The 18,677-nt window shown below is 34.9% G+C and overlaps 1 protein-coding gene across 3 annotated transcripts in view; it reads right to left on the bottom strand.

The window, feature by feature from the left end:
- The window catches only part of LOC118192104 (tetratricopeptide repeat protein 14-like), a 144,805-nt gene that overhangs the window by 55,639 nt on the left and 70,489 nt on the right, over positions 1 to 18,677 (bottom strand). For all 3 annotated transcript variants that reach the window (XM_085811206.1, XM_085811207.1, XM_085811208.1), the window contains one exon: positions 15,309 to 15,380. In XM_085811206.1, coding sequence (XP_085667332.1) covers positions 15,309 to 15,380 — 72 coding nt within the window. The remainder of the gene's footprint in view (positions 1 to 15,308; positions 15,381 to 18,677) is intronic.

The raw sequence follows: 18,677 nt of genomic DNA, 5'->3' as shown, positions 1-18,677 counted from the left end.
TAGCAAGTTAATACAATTTTAAAAAATATTTATGAACTTGAACACATATTCTGTTGATTTAAAAAAACTAACAGCACAATCAACATGAAAGCAAGCCAAAAATTTAAATCAATAATAGTATTTCATTAAAAACTAGAAACACAGATATACTGTGCAATAAAAAGACAGGACATTCTGTATCTCCAATTCTAGTTAGTTATGTATTAAAATTATTGATCATTTATTTATAAATGCAAATGCTTGGTGTTCAGTAATTAAGGCATTAGCCAGCTTGCTCCTCAATACTTTTGGTAAACAGAATTAAAACCATTAGTGCACTGCACATGTTTATGTATTTATTTTTTAAATTTTTTAAATTTTATTTATTTATTTTCTATATGTAAGTAAATTTACCAAACACAACTTGCAGTTTTTCATAAAGCACGATATATACATTTTATTTATTCATTTAACAAATTTTCTGATGCAAATCACTTTTAATCCTATCCCACCGAAATATGATTAAATGCCAAACTGTATAAAAATTGCATGTGCAGCTTTGCATTTAATAATGTTTCAAATTTCACACTAGTTTTCATTTTGGCACCAAAAATGATTTAATTTGGTAAACATATAATTTCCGTTAACTTCGGATAGTGAATCACCACATGGTAACTTTATCATAATTTCTAAAGCTCAACTTACCAATTCCACATTTCTTAATCAACAAATGAAAACAAGATTTATGGAAACATTAACATTTCTGTTAAAGTTTTACCACCTGCCTTTTTTAAAATTCCTACTGTTATAGGCCACACTCTCCCTATATCTTGTTAAAATTTTCAATCAATTATAAAATACTTTTTATTCATCCACTTAAGTTCGAATAAATTTTTCACATATTAATTTAAATTTTTTCCTTGTATTTTAAAAATTTTTCTTTGTTGACCTAAGTAGGAATTTTAATTATTTTTTTTATTATTATTTGTTTTGCATTATTCCTCAGCACCAACAGGGTTTGGCTTCGTTTCTGGCAATAACTGCTTTTACAACCATTGGTACAACCACATTTTACAACTAATTTATTAAAATGTATTATTATTATTATTATTATTGCAATGAATTTCATGATACGGGATTTGCCAAGAGATGAAGAAATCATTACACTGTTTCTCAAAAAATAGATATACAATATTCATCAAAAAGAAAGATTGCATTCAAGTAACTATCTCATGAAATTCGAATGTTACTCAAAACTGAAATGGCTAAACAGCCTTCTTTTATGCCAGGAAGAAAAACATTGTTCTAAAACAAAAAATATGGTTTGGTGGATCACACATTATTTTAATTTGTAAGATCAATTAAAGCTTGCTTCAAACAAATTGTGACACAACAACTGATGGAAAAATTAGAGGAGTATGTGCCAATTCCACGTTATCTCATCCTGATGTTGAAATCAATGGATGCAACAAAATTATGGAAATTGGTTAAACTTGTTCACACAAAAAGGAGAAAAAAATACCGGGTGATCAAAAAGTCAGTATAAATTTGAAAACTTAATAAATCACAGAATAATGTAGATAGAGAGGTAAAAATTGACACACATACTTAGAATGACATGGGGTTTTATTAAAAGCAAAAAAAGTTCAAAAAATGTCCGACAGATGGCGCTGGACAGCAAAACGTCAGTGACTGCGCATGAAAATTGTGTATAAAAGGAGCTGTAATTGCTGTAGTGTATCTTCTCATATTGTTGTCATTGATTTGCATTGTCTTGGGCCCTCCTTGAAAGCTATGATCGCTCATCACGTTTTGCAAACTTGTCCGATTGGATTGTCTTGCTCCTTTTGGCACTTCTCTTCTTCCCCTTTCTCCGTTTTCTCATCTGAGATTTTGTCCACATCTGGATTTCTTTATATCAAGAGCCCTTGGGCTTTAATTCTGGAACCAGCAACATTGCTCTTCGCAATAGCTTGGTCAATTATAGAGTCTAAGAGAGAATCAGATGCACCAGCAGTGGCAGCATGTTGACGTTACCTGAAAAGGTGCTTTTAGTGAAGCTGTATTATCAGAATGGGGAATGTGCTAGTTCAGCGTTACGATCCTTTCGCCATAGGAAGGGGATTTGAACAGGTAAAGGTCCGTTGACAAATGCAGGTGTGGCGAGAAATGATTTCGAAGTTCGAGGCCACGGGTTGTTTACAAGATAGACCCCGTAGTGGCCGACCGAGCACAAGGCGTAATGCTGCTGATACAGTTCAAGAAGAAATGGAGACTGTAGCGGGTTCATCTATGCATGGAGAAGGGCCTTTTTTCTTCGAGGAAATGCGCGATTCTGGTTTTGTAACTGCTACCGTGACGGGTGAGAGGTACCCCGATATGTTACAGAATCGCATCGTCCCAAGCCTGGCTAATAAACACCTGCTGAAAAGTACAATTTTTATGCAGGATGTCGCTCCACCCCATATTGTTAGACGTGTGAAAGATCTCTTGCGTGCGTCGTTTGGTGATGATTGTGTGCTCAGCCACCACTTTCATCATGCTTGGCCTCCCAGGTCCCCAGACCTCAGTCTGTGCGATTATTGGCTTTGGGGTTACCTGAAGTCGCAAGTGTATCATGATCGACCGACATTTCTAGGGATGCTGAAAGACAACATCCGACGCCAATGCCTCACCATAACTCCGGATATGCTTTACAGTGCTGTTCACAACATTATTCCTCGACTACAGCTATTGTTGAGGAATGATGGTGAACATATTGAGCATTTCCTGTAAAGAACATCATCTTTGCTTTGTCTTAATTTGTTATGCTAATTATTGCTTTTCTGATCAGATTATTGCTTTTCTAATAAAATCCCATATCATTCTAAATACGTAGTGTATTCGGAAACTAAGTACCGTTTCATTCTAGCGCCGTCGCAGCGCTGTGATAGGTGTCCCGCGCATGCGCACTAGTCTTTCTTGTTCACTGGCTTTCAATTGTCGCCATTTTGGTTGCTCTATGTTGTGTTTTCAGTTTGCTGTGCACATTCAAAATGTTTAAGACAATTAGTTCTCCCACTGACTGTGAGATTCGTGCCGTGATTAAATTTTTGAAAGCGAGGAATGTTAAACCGGCCGAAATTTATCATCAAGTGACACAAGTTTACGGTGAATACGCGACAAGTGAAGGAATGTTGAGAAAGTGGGTAAGAACGTTTAATGCAGGTCGAAAAACATCCACGCTGAGGCTCGGAGTGTTCGGCCTTCTGTTGTCACCGATGATTTGGTAAGGAAAGTTGATGAAGCAATTCATGAGAACAGACACTTCACAATGACAACTCTTTCAGAGGCATTTCCACAAATTTCACGTACTGTTTTGTTCAAAATTGTGTCTGACCGCTTGAATTATCGCAAACAGTGTTCGCGATGGGTTCCAAAAATGCTCACTGATGTTCACAAAACAAAGCGACTTGGTAGTGCCCTGACATTTCTCACGCTGTACAGTGATGAGGGAGAAAACTTTTTAAACCAAATTGTGACAGGTGATGAAACTTGGGTGTGTCATTTCACACCAGAATCGAAACAACAATCGATGGAGTGGAGACACACTCATTCTCCGAAAAAACAAAAGTTCAAAGTGACAATGTCATCACAAAAAAGCATGTGCACTTTCTTCTGGGATAGGAAAGACATTTTGCTTACTGAATTTCTTCCCAGAGGGGAAACCATTAATGCGGTACGATATTGTGAGACTTTAACAAAACTAAGGCGTGCCATTCAAAACAAACGAAGAGGAATGCTCAGTAAAGGAATTGTGTTGCTCCATGACAATGCTTGGCCCCATACTGCTGGTGTCACTTAATCGTTAATTCGACAGTTTCATTGGGAGCAGTTCGATCACCCGCCGTATAGCCCAGACTTGGCGCCGTCCGACTATCACTTGTTCCTGCACATGAAGCGCGAGCTTGGTGGCAAGCGCTTTGGATCTGACGATGACACGAAAAATGCTGTGAGTCGTGGTTATCGAAACTGGCGGGAAGTTTCTTTGACGATGGTATACAAAAACTGGTCACCCGCTATGACAAGTGTTTGATCATTGGCGGAAACTATGTTGAAAAATAGTTTAAGACATGTATTTTCATCTAAAAATAAAATTGGATTTGAAAAAATTGTTTTACTATTTTTTTTTTTTCGAAACGGTACTTAGTTTCCGAATACGCCTCGTATTTGTGCCAATTTTTACCTCTCTATCTACATTATTCCGTGATTTATTAAGTTTTCAAATTTATACTGACTTTTTGATCACCCGGTACATAAGACATGTTCTCTCACTGCAATACGTTTTGGTAGATTTTATTATGAAATCAGGGAATACTCCTTGTTGCTGATTCTAATCATTCCATTTCATCCAGTATCAAGCCAAGAGACTGAGGAAAGAAAGAAAGAAAATTCGGCAATATGATACCGAAAATAAACAGTATGGCTTCGATGGAGAAGTATGAAATATTTAGAGGCATTTTGTTTCTCAAAATAGAATTCGATATTCTTTTTTTTTTAAAAGACCTCATTGTAGTCAAAGAACTATTTATCATTACAATATTTTTAAAATTAAAATATACATAATTACACAAACACTTACATTATCTTCAATAAAACATCAATTGTTGTCAACTCATAAAACTAAATTTACAGTTGCTCTTTACAGTCGCTAAATAAAATTAACATTTAATTCAACAAATTTCAATTTTAAAAGCTCTGGTTTTTCTGCATTTAAATCTTCACTCTTCACAATATTACACTGTGTATATGTACTAAAATAAAATACTCATAAAAAAAAAAAAAAAAAAAAAAAAAAAAAACCCTAAGATTCATGAAATTTAAATACATTTTCTTTAAGAAATATTACAGGTAAGACTATGACGATCTCTGCTGGCTTATTTTCTTCCCTCATACCTTTGGATCTGTATTAAATTCACCTCCCAATCTTTTTTCTTTTTCTTTTTATTATTATTATTAAAGTTTTACTTTCTTTTAACTAAATATCTGTTACTAACTGATTTACTATGAAATGTTTGAATCTGAGGAGCTTGAAAAATAGAAAACTTATAGTCACTTCAGTAGTCAAAAAATATAATACAGTACAAAGTCCGTAATCTGAATGTCCATTATCCGGACCTCAAAGCCACAAACTTACACATGCGCATTTAATGCGTGCGTCCGCTACGCATGTGCGTAAAGCGTTTGCCCATGCACGCTTCTGATAGAAAGTGACAGAGAGGTTATTGAAAACGAAAAAATTTCGATTGACAAGCTAGTTGGTATTCTCGACACAGCAATTACAGGACTTGAACAGTGGAACTTTGTAACTGAACAAGAAATTAAGTCTGTTTATAGAATTAAAGAGAAAGTACTAGCACAAAAAACGAAGCAACTTAAACAACTTCCATTGAAAGAAATGTTTAATAAGGTAAACAAATAAATATTAACTTTTTTTTTGTTTGTAAATTTTGATACCCTTTAGATCATAATTGTTCTTTATTTCATAATTTACGGTTTCATATTCTTAATTGTATAATTTCTGCATGCCATCTTACCAGATTTAAATTGATGATCTATAATCCTGAAAAACCCCCCTCTGCAATCGCCAAAGACCCGACGAGTCCGGATTACGGACTTTGTACTGTAGTTCCATCCACATTCTTTTACTCGACTGCAGCCACTAAAATTTGGAGGAAGTTTGATCAGGGATAACAACAAACGGACCAATTAATCCCCCCAAACTCTTACGGTAGAAAGTAGTTTATTTGAATACTAGCGAAAGTACCCGATACCAGTTAAGTTAGCTTGAGAGTAATGCACCTAACAACAGAGACAACAATACCGCTTTAATCCTTCTCTAATACGATTCGTAGTCATACATTTTTCAGTCTGATGTGGTATGGAAAACCACATAAAAAATTTTAATACAAAAATAAACTAATTCTCTCTCATTATATCAGCAACAATGGCACACAGTTTTTAATTATTTTCATCTTTCTAATCTAACAGCTGTAAAAGCTCAAGTTCCATCCAATATTTCACCTATATTCAATATTAATTGATTAAATGAGGCAAAAAATGGATCATAATTCATTAGAAATCAATAGCGTGAACAAACACACAGATAAACAGACATTCTTCCTTATATATATATATCAATCAAAACTTACAAATTTTTGATTAGCAATGTCTAGGATTTGAAAACGAGCAGTAGCAATACTTTTTGAAATAAAGAGTTTTTATCTCCAACACCCGAGACTTGCCAATCGGGAAAATGAGTGCGAAAATTAATGTTTTCGGAGTTTTTAATTAATATCTCGGCTGAATAAAGTAGTAGAGGCCCGTTGGCACAGTGTCTAGCGCCTTGCGCAGCAGCACCAAAGGTCCGGGGTTTGATTCCCGTGCTGGGCAAGATCGACTCAGCCTTTCATCCCTTGATTTCCATCACGTGGGTCGATAAAATGAGTACCAAGTTCACTTGGGGACTAAATACTGGGGGTCCTGCAACTGACCACTTGTTCAGGGCATATGCTTATGCACCCCGGGGCTCCTGGTAAAGAAAGCAGATTTTGGGCACTTCAGGCCTTGGCTCTTTAGGGCTCTTACGCACCTGAGTTTTTTTTAGTTTTTGAATAAAGTGATACGCAATCGAAATGGCTTCCCATGAATTTTTGGAAACCGGAATAATGTATTTAATGGTTAGCAATGCTATTTTTATATCATAGTAAATCTTACAAATTTTTGATTAACAAACTCTAGGATTTGAAAGCAAGCAGCGGCAACAACTTTCGAAATAAAGGAGATTTTAACCTGGAGCTTGCGAGACTGTTGCCACTTGGAAAAATGAGGGCAAAAATTATTGTTTTTTTTAGTTTTTAATTATTATCTCTGATTTTAGCCTTTTTTTTAAAAAAAAGTGGACGCCGACTTTTTCCAGGAGCCAGAAAAGAATCGCAGAAAGTTTGCCGACGACAGCTACAGTAATGACGGAGTTATTAGAGGACAAACAAACAAACTTTCTTCTTTACATATAGAGAGATAGCAAAGCACATAAGAGCTATCTATCTGCTTAAGGGAAGAAATGTCTCTTGCAGGATTTTTTTAAGGGGAAACTGGTTCATATTCACATTACACATGTGGAAAACCAACTGTTCAGCCACCCACTTCCCCGAGATCGAACCTTTATCGAGCTCCTGATCCTGGTGGTTTCAAGTACTTGACCACCAGCGGCAAAAGAATGCAGGATATGTTATTTTCCCTTTTAATAAGAAAGCTTTTGTCAGTTCCCACAATTTTGTTGTGTCCACCAATTTCAACATTAGGATGGCACAGTTGTACATTAAACTATTATGCTCTGATTAATCTGAACCTGTAGTTCATAAAACTCAATTGCTATTAACTCTTGAAACTAACCCATACTCTGAAATATATAGAGATGAGATTCTTTCTGTGTAAAGTTGTTTACGGCTGCAATTGGTAATAACTTCCTCCTAATGGACTCTCCTGTCTCGAGAGTGAAGAAATCCAACTACTATTCTTCGGATTTACATTCCATAGAACATCGGTGCAAAGCATTATAACTATAAATGGTCACTTTAAGTGCCTGCTGTGTTTTTCCCTATGGGCACTTTAAGTGTCCGCTGTGTTTTCTCCCTTTCATTTCGAGGATGGGGGGTGGGTGGGTGGGGAATATTAAAATTTAGTGCCTGTCTTTTACGTAACAGAAAGCACCGAAATTATTTTCAAATTCACGAAATCCTTCTATTGGGTTTAAACATAAGTAATGGCCATTTATGGTGTGTTTAAAAATTATGCGATAAAATTAAAATGTATTGGCATAATGTTTTATGCTATTCGAAAGAGAATCTATTCCTCTACAATATGGAGTTTTTTTTTTTTTTTCGGGGGGGGGGGTCTGAGCTAATTTTTGTTAAAATGGAATGTCAAGTCGATTAAAATAAGCATTTTCAATACCTTCTTTTTATATGTATTGAGGCGCCAATGCTGCAGAAGCTGCCCAAAAGATTTGAGAAGTGTATGGAGAAGATGAAATGCCTGAACGAACTGCACCTTCTCTGAACTGGTTTGCGAAATTCAAAAAAGGAAATTTTGACATCGAAGACACTGCTCGTCCTGGACGACCAAATGTGTTTGATGAAGAGCATTTGAATCAAATTCTGCATGAAGATGAGCATCAAACCACTCCAGAATTAGCCGAATGAATGGGTTGTAGCCAAATGACTGTAGTTCCACATCTTGGATCTATGGGGAAGGTCCAAAAACTTGGATATCATTGACTAATTTATTGTTTTTTTTGATTAGCTAAAATAAAAATTTTTAAATTAAAAAAAGACCGTTATTTATGTTTCAACCTAGTATTAAAAAACGTGTGTATTAATCTTTGTGATATGATCAGCTGCATATGGCAGATAAATTGGAAACAGATTGGAACAATAGCCTGCAAGAAGTTTGTCCTCATAGTGTTTGTTCTAAACAGAGTGTTCACAATAAAAACACTGGGACTAGAAATTTAAAAAAAAAAAAAAAGCATTTTCACAAAATGTAAAAAACAAAGCGGGTTGAATACAGATTCATTTCTAAATAAAGAGGTGTCAGTTCTTTCAGAGCTGTACAACTGTTCCAAGTTCTGCAAGATCTTGGCCAACCTTCATAGGTAACGGAATAATATGCAAGTACCAAAAATTTTTTAATAAAAATACGTGCATACTCACATTTAGAATAGTTCGGATTTTTTCCTAACATCAGATAAAAAGTACAATATGAAATTCCTAAATTTGTCTTAAAATGGCTGTTGTAAAGAGAGAAGTAGAGGGCGCTGCTTGGCAGTAGCGCAATGCATGTAAGTAGAAACGAAATGTCGTTTGATTAGGCAACATGATTTCTGTGAAGGTAGTCCACCTAACAATAGGACAGTTGTAAATATGTAAATATAACGAATAATAAATAGCATTAGAAAACTGAACCATCGGATGTTTTGTGACTGCTCTACGGGCCGCCATGGATAAATGCAGGTTCGTCACAATGGTGCATCGGCCGGGAAGTTTGGATTTGTTAAAGTGAACTTCACGAGGAAGTATGTGTCCAGACCATGCCCTAGGTAAGAGCATGATTATTATTAAATTTTGAACGTGTTTGATTTGAATTTTGATAATTTGCAGTCTTAGGCACATTTGTGTATTAACGCGAAATAATGGCAGAACTAGATAGATTAAAACGAAAGAGAACCGCATTGAGAACGGTAGTATCTAAACTACTAAAGTCGAGGATAGCTTAGCAAAGAAAGATACAGTTGAATTATGCGAAGTGCTTGAATTATTAATAGAAAAGAAAAGTAATTTGAAAGAATTAGACGAGGCAATTCATTCCGTAATTGAGATAGATTCTCTAGAAGCGGATGTAGTTAGTTCTGAGGAATATCAGGAAAAATGTTCTCGAGCTATTAAACGATCGAATGTTGGAAGAGGATAAAATAAATATTAAAGATCCTGAACAAAACTTGGTTAGACTGCAAAATGTACAAAGTACGGTAAAACTTCCAAAACTAGTTTTAGAGAAATATTCAGGTGATCCTGAAAAATTTACGGAGTTTTGGAACAGTTACGAAAGCACTATAGACAAAAACGAAAGTCTTAGTAAGATAGAAAAATTTGCATACTTGAAAACATTACTTACAGGTGCCGCGAGTAATTTAGTATCTTCATTAGAATTAAATGCAAAAAATTACGATGAGAGTATAAAATCTTTAAAGGATAGATTCGGGAAAAAAGAAATAATAATTAGTCAATTCATGAACAAACTGTTAAATTTAGAACCAGTAAGGAATTCAAATAATATTAAAGCTTTACGTAGGTTATATGATGAAATCGAAATTGCAGTTCGGAATTTGGAAGCGCAAGGAGTTACGAAAGGTTCATTTGGTCAGTTATTAATACCTGTGTTGTTAAAAGCTATTCCAGAAGAGTTCGTTCTGGAATTTAATCGAAGGAAAAACCCAAATGAAGAAATTAATGTTTCAGACTTGTTGGACTTCATAAAGCGGGAAATTGAATGTCGTGAAGCGTCGAGTTTATTGACGCGAGATAAAAGAAATACCTTGCCTCCACGTTTCGAACATGCTAAGTCTGATTATAAAAAATTCACAGAAATGTACCTACGGCTGCCAGTTTCAATGCTGTTGATAATCGTGCATGCATCTTCTGCTAAAAGTCCCATAATTCATTTTCTTGTCATAAAAGCATTAAAGAAAAATTGTGTAAGTTACGTGCTGAAAATAGATGCTTTATTTGTTTTCGAAAATATCACATTTGGAAATCGTGCAGAAATAAAACTAACTGCTTAAAATGCGGGTTTAAGTCGCATCATGAGTCACTATGTACGAGTAGTTCAAATCGTAACAAAGCGCGAACGGCTTCAAATCAAAACATAAAAGAATTGTGCGAAAGCTCGTGAGATAATTCATTAGATGAAACACAAAACTCCCCGAAAGAACACACGCTTTCTGTTGTTCCTTGTGATAAATCATTGAAGAAAAATGCTTTATTGCAAACCTGTTCAGTGTTAGCTCATTATGAGGGAAAGTCAGAGTTAACTAATTTAATTTTCGATTGTGGTGCTACACGACGTTTTGTTCATATTAGTGTAGTTAAGAAATTAAACTTAAAATTTGTTGGAGAAGAAACATTGTCTATTTATTCTTTCGGAATGAAATACGCAGTACCTAAAACATATAAGGTTGTGGAATTCTGTATTTCAGATGCGAAGCAAAAGAACAAAATAAAAATCAGCTGTCTCGTCACTGACGCCATTACGGCTGCGCATATGACCACGCCGTCAAAACAAACACTAAAAATGATGAATGAGTGCGGATTGCGAATCGCTTGTTTATGTAAAAGAAGCGTTGGAATTCTAATAGGTGTGGATTATTACTGGAAGATGGTAAGGGGGGAAAAGATTCAATTAGGAAAGGAAATTTATGCGATTTCTACTATGTTTGGATGGATCCCAGTTGGCCTTCAAGATAAAGAGAGCGAAATAGTATCTCAAAACACGGCAATAGTAAACCTTTCTTCTTGCGTAACTGATTCATTGAGATCGTTATGGACTTTAGATTTGATGGGCCCTACCGGTGACTCAGCGATTTCTAATGAGGTGAGAGAAATGATTCAGAGCTTTGAAAAGGAAATACGGGTAGAAGGTAATAGATACTATGTCAGTTTATTATGGAAACCGGAAGCAGGGCAATTAGAAAATAATTTCGGAGTCGCATTAAGACGATTTGAAAGTCTTAAAAATAGACTTATTAGAAATCCTGAGATTTATCAGCAGTATAAATCTGTAATTGAAGAGCAAATGAAGGAGGGTATAGTTGAGAAGTGTTCACAGGAAATAACGGAGGCATCGTATTTTATGCCGCACAGGGAAATAATAAAACCTAAGGAAACCACAAGTTGTAGGATTGTTTACGACGCGAGCTCTTCTAGAACTAAAGGTGTAAAGTCCTTAAATCATTTTTTAGACATTGGACCTAGTTTGATCCCCGTGGTTTTGGACATAACTTTAAAATTTCGGAAATATGAAATTGCTTTCAGCAGAGATTTAGCTAAGGCCTTTTTAATGATAGGAATCTTAGAAAAGGATAGGGAATATTTAAAATTTCTTTGGGTAGGGAATAATGAGGAAAAATATAAAGTTTTAAGGTTTAAACGTCTTCCATTCGGTCTTTGTTGTAGTCCAGCAATTTTAGCGATGACGATAAAATTCCACATTAAAAAATATAAAAGCACAAATCCAGAAAGTTATGAAATGTTAGATTCCTCATTATATGTAGACAATTTATACTACGGTGCAGACACTATTGAAGATGCATGTTGATTATCCTCAGATGCGGTTAAGATTTTTAAAGACGCTGAGATGAATTTGAGAAAATTAAGGTCAAATTCCGAGGAACTTAATTCCTGGTGGATTGGAAAAGGTTATAACATAGAACCAGCTAAAGAGTCAAAATTTTTGGGCATGATCTGGAACTCTGAATCAGATAAGATCAAGTTGAATTGCGAATTTTTAGGAAATTTATCCTATGACAGTGCTGAGGTCACAAAAAGGACTATTCTCCAAAGGGTGGCCAAAGTTTACGATCCAATTGGTGTGTTTCAACCCTTTGTGATGAAAATGAAAATTCTGTTACAAAAAATTTGGACATTAGGTGTGGACTGGGATGATACCCTTCCATTAGAAATAGTTAAGGACTGGAGTCGCTGGCAAGCTGAATTAAAAGTGTTGGAGGAGTTTTCTCTTCCGAGAAAATATTTTGGTAGTAGTGAAAAATCTAACGTTAGTCTTCATGTATTTGCTGACGCTAGCCCTAAAGCGTACGGCGCAGTAGCATACTTTAGATACCTTGATTCAGAAAACATTATTTGCACCAGTTTCATTACCGCAAAGAAGGGTCGCGTAGCTCCACTCAAGACTATGACTTTACCTCGTTTGGAGTTGATGGCTGCTTTAGTAGCCGCCAAATTGTCTATGTATTTGACAAAGCTGTTTCCTGAACTGTGTCATCAAAAGTTTCTTTGGAGTGATAGCCAAATAACTATCTACTGGATAAAGGGATATGCAAGAAATTGGAAACCCTTTGTATCAAACCGAGTTTCTGATATTCAGTCTCTCACGGATCCTGAATGCTGGTTTCACTGCAGTGGGAGTGAAAACCCTGCTGACCTTTTATCTCGAGGAGAAAATGCCTTTAATCTTGTGAGAAATTCCCTTTGGTTACAGGGACCTAGCTGGCTTTCTCAACCTGAAAGTGTTTGGCCAGTAAATCAACAGACCAACATCGACAAGGAGAGCGTTCAGAACGAAGCAAGGATGCAAACATCTCTTCATGTTTCTGTTCAAGACGTAGAATCTTCGGCATTACTACAGTTAACGCTATTCAGCAGGCTGCTGAAGGTGTATCGAATTACGGCTTATGTTATGCGGTTTACCAACAATATAAAACAAAATTCAGTGAAAGTCAAAGGTCCATTAAGCTCTGTTGAGATTTCGCAAGCTGAGTTCTACTGGGTAAAAGTTACACAGCGAAAATACTTTGCGAAAGAGATTCTAGATCTATCAAGTGGAAAATGCTTAGAAAAGACATCGTCGATTTATTCACTGAACCCAGAATTGGATACCCATGGTCTTCTGCGTTTATAGGGCAGACTTCAATTCTCAGACTTTGCTTTCGAAGAAAAACACCCATGGCTGTTACCTTATAAAGATAGATACAGTGAACTAGTAATTTTTGAGTCTCATAACAAATTGTTTCATGCTGGAGTCGAAGCTACCTTAGCCGATATTAGAGAAAAGTAAAAAAGGACGCCAATTCGTCAAGTCCACGTTAAGTAAGTGCTTTTTGTGTAAACGATACAAGGTGCGTGCCGGTACACAGGAAACCGCTCCTTTACCACTTGATCGTGTTCTTCAATCATCTCCATTTTCTGTAACAGGGCTGGATTATGCTGGTCCCTTCTTTACAAAGGACAGCAAGAATAAACATTATGTTTACATGTGCTACAACTCGAGCTTTACATCTAGAACTTGTCCCTTCTATGAGCGTGGAGAATTTCATGCTTGCGTTTCGCAAGTTTATTTCTCGTCGTGGATTGTGCTCAACGATATATTCTGACAATGCCAAGACATTCAAATGTGCTGATCTCGAGTTGCGAAAAATTTGGTAGTGTATTCAACATCCATCTGTACAAAATTTGTTTTCTTCCCACGGTATAACATGGAAGTTTATTGTGGAAAAAGGAGCATGGTGGGGAGGGTTCTGGGAAAGGCATTTTAGAACGATCAAAACTTGTTTAAGGAAAATAGTTGGACGTTCTAGTCTCTCTTTGAATGAGCTAGAAACAGTCTTCGTAGAAATCGAAGCCATAATTAATTCAAGACCCATAACGTATGTCTACAATGACCCTTCAGAACCCTCACCGCTAACTCCTGCTCATTTCTTAATTGGTAAACGTTTACTTTCTTTTCCAGTTACAAGAGTGTGCAGAGAAGACTTGATTGGGTCTAGACATTCCTTGATCAAAAGGTATAAACATCAACAAACCTTGTTAAACCACTTTTGGAATATGTGGAGGAAGGATTACTTGCTTTCTTTAAGATCTGTGAATTTATGCCTACCTACTAAAGTGTCTGGTCACTTTAATGTTAATGACGTAGTCCTTGTACATGACGACCGTTTACCTAGGAATTTGTGGACACTAGGTAAGATAATAGAAACTTATCCTGGCAGAGATGGTAAGGTTCGCTCTTGTCTAATAAAAACTCAAACAGGTAATCTGAAGAGACCAGTACAATTGCTGTACAACCTTGAAGTGCATAATTAGTAGTAAAGAGTTACAGTGTAACAATAATCTAATTTGTTGTTTGCACATATATCATCTTCTGAGTATCTTTATTGATTTTTGCTAAATATAGTTTAGTTTATATAATTATTGCGAATTTTGATTTAGTATAGTGTTTCTTATTTAGTAATTACTTTATAAGTTGATTTAATGTGTTTAAACATTACTTAATTGTTATTTGCAATTTGATGTAGTTTATAGAGTATTCAAATGTTGTGTTTGATTTAGAAATACTGGTTTATTTTGTATTCGGTTTGTGTGAACTTAAAGAGTTCACAGGTGGGGAGTGTTGTAAAGAGAGAAGTAGAGGGCGCTGCTTGGCAGTAGTGCAATGCATGTAAGTAGAAACGAAATGTCGTTTGATTAGGCAACATGATTTCTGTGAAGGTAGTCCACCTAACAATAGGACAGTTGTAAATATGTAAATATAACGAATAATAAATAGCATTAGAAAACTGAACCATCGGATGTTTTGTGACTGCTCTACGGGCCGCCATGGATAAATGCAGGTTCGTCACAATGGCTATTTTATGACTGAAAATAATTAAACTTGAAATAGAACAAAATATAAACAGCTCCTGATGTATTTTTAACCTATAAATACTATTTCTACATTTTATGAGAAACTTTCAAAGCTGTGAAAAATGAGGTGTTACAAAAATTTTCCACTTTTTTGGGGGGAAGGGGGTTTAACAAAATTTTACAACTAAAAACTTTTGAAATTTTCACTGTGACGATGACAATTACCTAAAAATTGAATTTAACAAAGAAATCAAAACTAAACCATTTAAAAATAAACATGTCGTTCATACACAGAATGCATTAAGACTTTCCCCTTTATTTTCTCTTTTTGAAAAACATGAAAGAAGTATTGAAAAATTTGTAACTACTCACTGTTTAGTGGAAGTCACAGCATCTTGTTTTTTCTTCAGTTCAAAAGAATATTCTTCCTTTCGATATGTCTTCCTAACATAAAACGATTACAAAACAAATTACTTCACTCAAAATCTGTGATTTACACAAACAAATCTCTATTTTTACAAGATAAATCTCTATTTTTACAAGATAAATCTAGGAGTATGCGAGTTTGGCATATAACGCAAACATGCATAGGCAAACAATAGTGGCTTTAGAGGGAGGCATGGTAAGATGACTGCAGAGCATGCCATGTTGGATAACCAAGATTTACTAAGAATAAAAAAGAAAATTTGAAAGGTTTCAGATTTTAACCCTTTGCGACACGCATATTTAAAATATATTTTAATCTTTAAAAAAATGCCTTAGAATAAGTCAGATGGACTTACTTAAGTGCCTTTAAGGCTTGAAAAATACTCTGCACTTTTATTTTTTACGAAGGAAGGTGGGATACCGTTTGTCCCACCATGCAACTAGCACATGTCTTATAGCATATTGGTGTATAGCAGGAAAAAAATCATATGTGGAATGAATCAACAAAATAAAGCGTGCATTCTAAAATATTCATAATAAACACACTAAAATGCATTTTGTACTTTTTGCATATATGCATGACTTGTAAAATTTTGCATATGCACATTTTGCATATATATATTTAATATTTTTAAATTTTAGGAACAAAAGAAAATATTTTCTTGATTATTATTTTAAGATTAAAATTTGATACTCGTACATATGATACTAAATATTAAAATTGGCACTTGATTGGAAAACATTTATATATGATTAAAATTTTAAAAAAGTCATTTTTCATGAAACTTTGAAAAACATGTTGTTTCATTCTTTTGTAAGCATAGAGGCACTTCACATGTTTCACACATCCAAAATGTTCGTCGTTTTTCTTTCGATGTGCTGCAATATGCACATCTTCTCCTCTTCGTTCTCTTTGGCATGTGACTTACATTTTTTAGTCTCTTTTCTGGTTGTACGAACGGGTTTTTAGTTTTTATTTGAACTGGGGATTTCAGTTTTCTTTTCAGCTCTTTCTTGCCTGCAAGTGCCATTAGACCTTCTATAACTGAGAGAAGAAAATCTTTCATTGTTTTTACATCATGATCGGGTTCACGAACAAACTTAAATAGAATAAATGCATTTACTATACTCGCATCTAGAAAGTAAAAAAAAATCATGTGCCACCATTTCTTGCTTTTGCAGTCTATTTCATATAGTCCTTTCAGTTGATCAATCAGTCGACATATCCCATGTTCTTATTGTATGAAATAATGCTGTTTGGGCACAGTACTTTGTCTTTCCATTTCATTCTTTTCTATTAATTTCTTTCATTTCAGTTGCCTTTTTCAAGCAAGACAGTATAAAAACGGATTTTTTATCCTTCCATTTTATGCAATAAATTGAATCATCGCTAACTGAAAAGTCTATATATTCTCTTGATATAAATTTGTCTTTTAAATTTTTGGGTAGATACTTCCGATTCATATTTACAGTGCCACATGCATAGATGGGTCTGTGTGTTTAAAAAGTGAAACAAATTATACTACTCCCCTTTTTTTTTCAGCAATAACTTCAATTTCAGCTATTCTCTAATGGATTTCAATTTCATCTGAATCAGAACTGACATCTGAAGCATTTGAGTCGCAATCGGATGGCAATTCAGCAAAAAGATCCAAAGCTTCCTGAGTTGTTAATTTTTTCTAGACATTTTAGCACATCAGAGCATACAACGGATGTAAAAGCGCGCGCAATCACGAAAAAATTAGATGCAAATAAGAAAAGAAAAAATAATCGTGAGTGCTGCCATCTATTGAGCGGAAATTCAAGTGTGTGGTGGGACAAATTTTAACCCACTTATTTCAACTGCAAAATTAATGTTATAAAATATTGAATACAATTAAGATTTTTGAAAATAAAATACCTTTGAATATTAAAAAGAATCATACGTATCATAAATTGTATGCCAAAATTTTTAAAATATTGAAAAATGCGAGCTACATGGATATCACTCTTGTGATCCTATTTTGAATATTTTTTGCTTATAAACTTAAGCCCTGGTATAGTAGTGACATCTACTGAGAAAAATAATAACTACAATAGATTATTTTAAAAAAATTAGAAAATTTCTAACGGAAATTGCTAACTGAGAAAATAAATATTAATTAGGTGGGACATATATTGACCCACCATGCCGCAAAGGGTTAAATTATGTTCAAAGTGGCATTTTTGTAACATTTTGTGTATTACCTTTATTTATTAAATATCATGTTCTTCGCATTTAAACCATAAAATTCAGTTCAATATCGCAAAATAGTTTTAAATTGAGCATATCTTTAGAATTCCGATACAGAGTCTCGCGCACTGGAGATAAAAATGTTTTCCTGTACAACGTTGCCATTGCTCGCTTGTTTTGCAAAATATGAAATTGATAATAAAACAAATTCCAAATTTGTGCTTCCACATGCCCATATTTGCAGTAGTATTACGCCATTCAAAATTGGATGGCTCTAGGTACCGTTTTTTTTTACCACAATGCAAGAAACATATATACATTTATGCAGATTTTTCATTACTTAATTTCTTCAAATATAATACTGGGTGATAATATTCAGTGGCAATAGTTTAAAAAAAGAAACGGACATTCAGAGTTTTGCCACAAAATTGCAAAATGAAAACAATAGTCCCTGAGGGACTATTGTTTTTATTGGACTAAAAATATATTTCAGGGATGTAGTTAATTGTGCTTGATTCAATTTTATTCCGATTTTAATCCTTACTATAAATTGTATTTCTTCTATGTTGTTCAGGCATAAAACTTTATTAAAGAACATCTACAAATTGCATCTCAGTGTATGACTGATACAGGTCAAACTACTATGACAAACAGAGTGAGAAAACATACCGTAATTTCCAGAAGAAATGCCGCAGCATTTACATGTTTAAAACTTAAATTTTCAGCGGTTGTGGTGTTTCTACCCATGCAGCGTTTGGGTGCACTAAAAATAAAATATTTCCTTTGATGGTCATTGTGCATAGTTTGAATAACTTTGTCATTGTACATAGTTTGGATGGCGTTGTCATTGTACATAGACCACTCAGTTGTTCCAACACAAAAGACCACTCAGTTGCTTTTTGTTTTGTATTTTGTTTACATTCTTTCCCTTGAACGGACCTACATGCTTATTCACCCTAAACGGGATCTCAGAACAATAACATTATTCCCCCTTTGAAATCAGCATTCTCATCATTTTGAATAGTCTCTCTCCTCTGGCATTCGATGAATCTTTCAGGAATCATCCTCTCTCCACCCCTGCCTTTTCTGTAATTTTTTTCAAA

Source organism: Stegodyphus dumicola, chromosome 2 (assembly GCF_044657685.1).
Source record: "Stegodyphus dumicola isolate Sdum_Otavi_A_Nest chromosome 2, ASM4465768v1".
Classification (NCBI taxonomy): domain Eukaryota; kingdom Metazoa; phylum Arthropoda; class Arachnida; order Araneae; family Eresidae; genus Stegodyphus; species Stegodyphus dumicola.
Note: the sequence above shows the minus strand (reverse complement) of the source record. Positions and strands in the feature narration are given on the sequence as shown.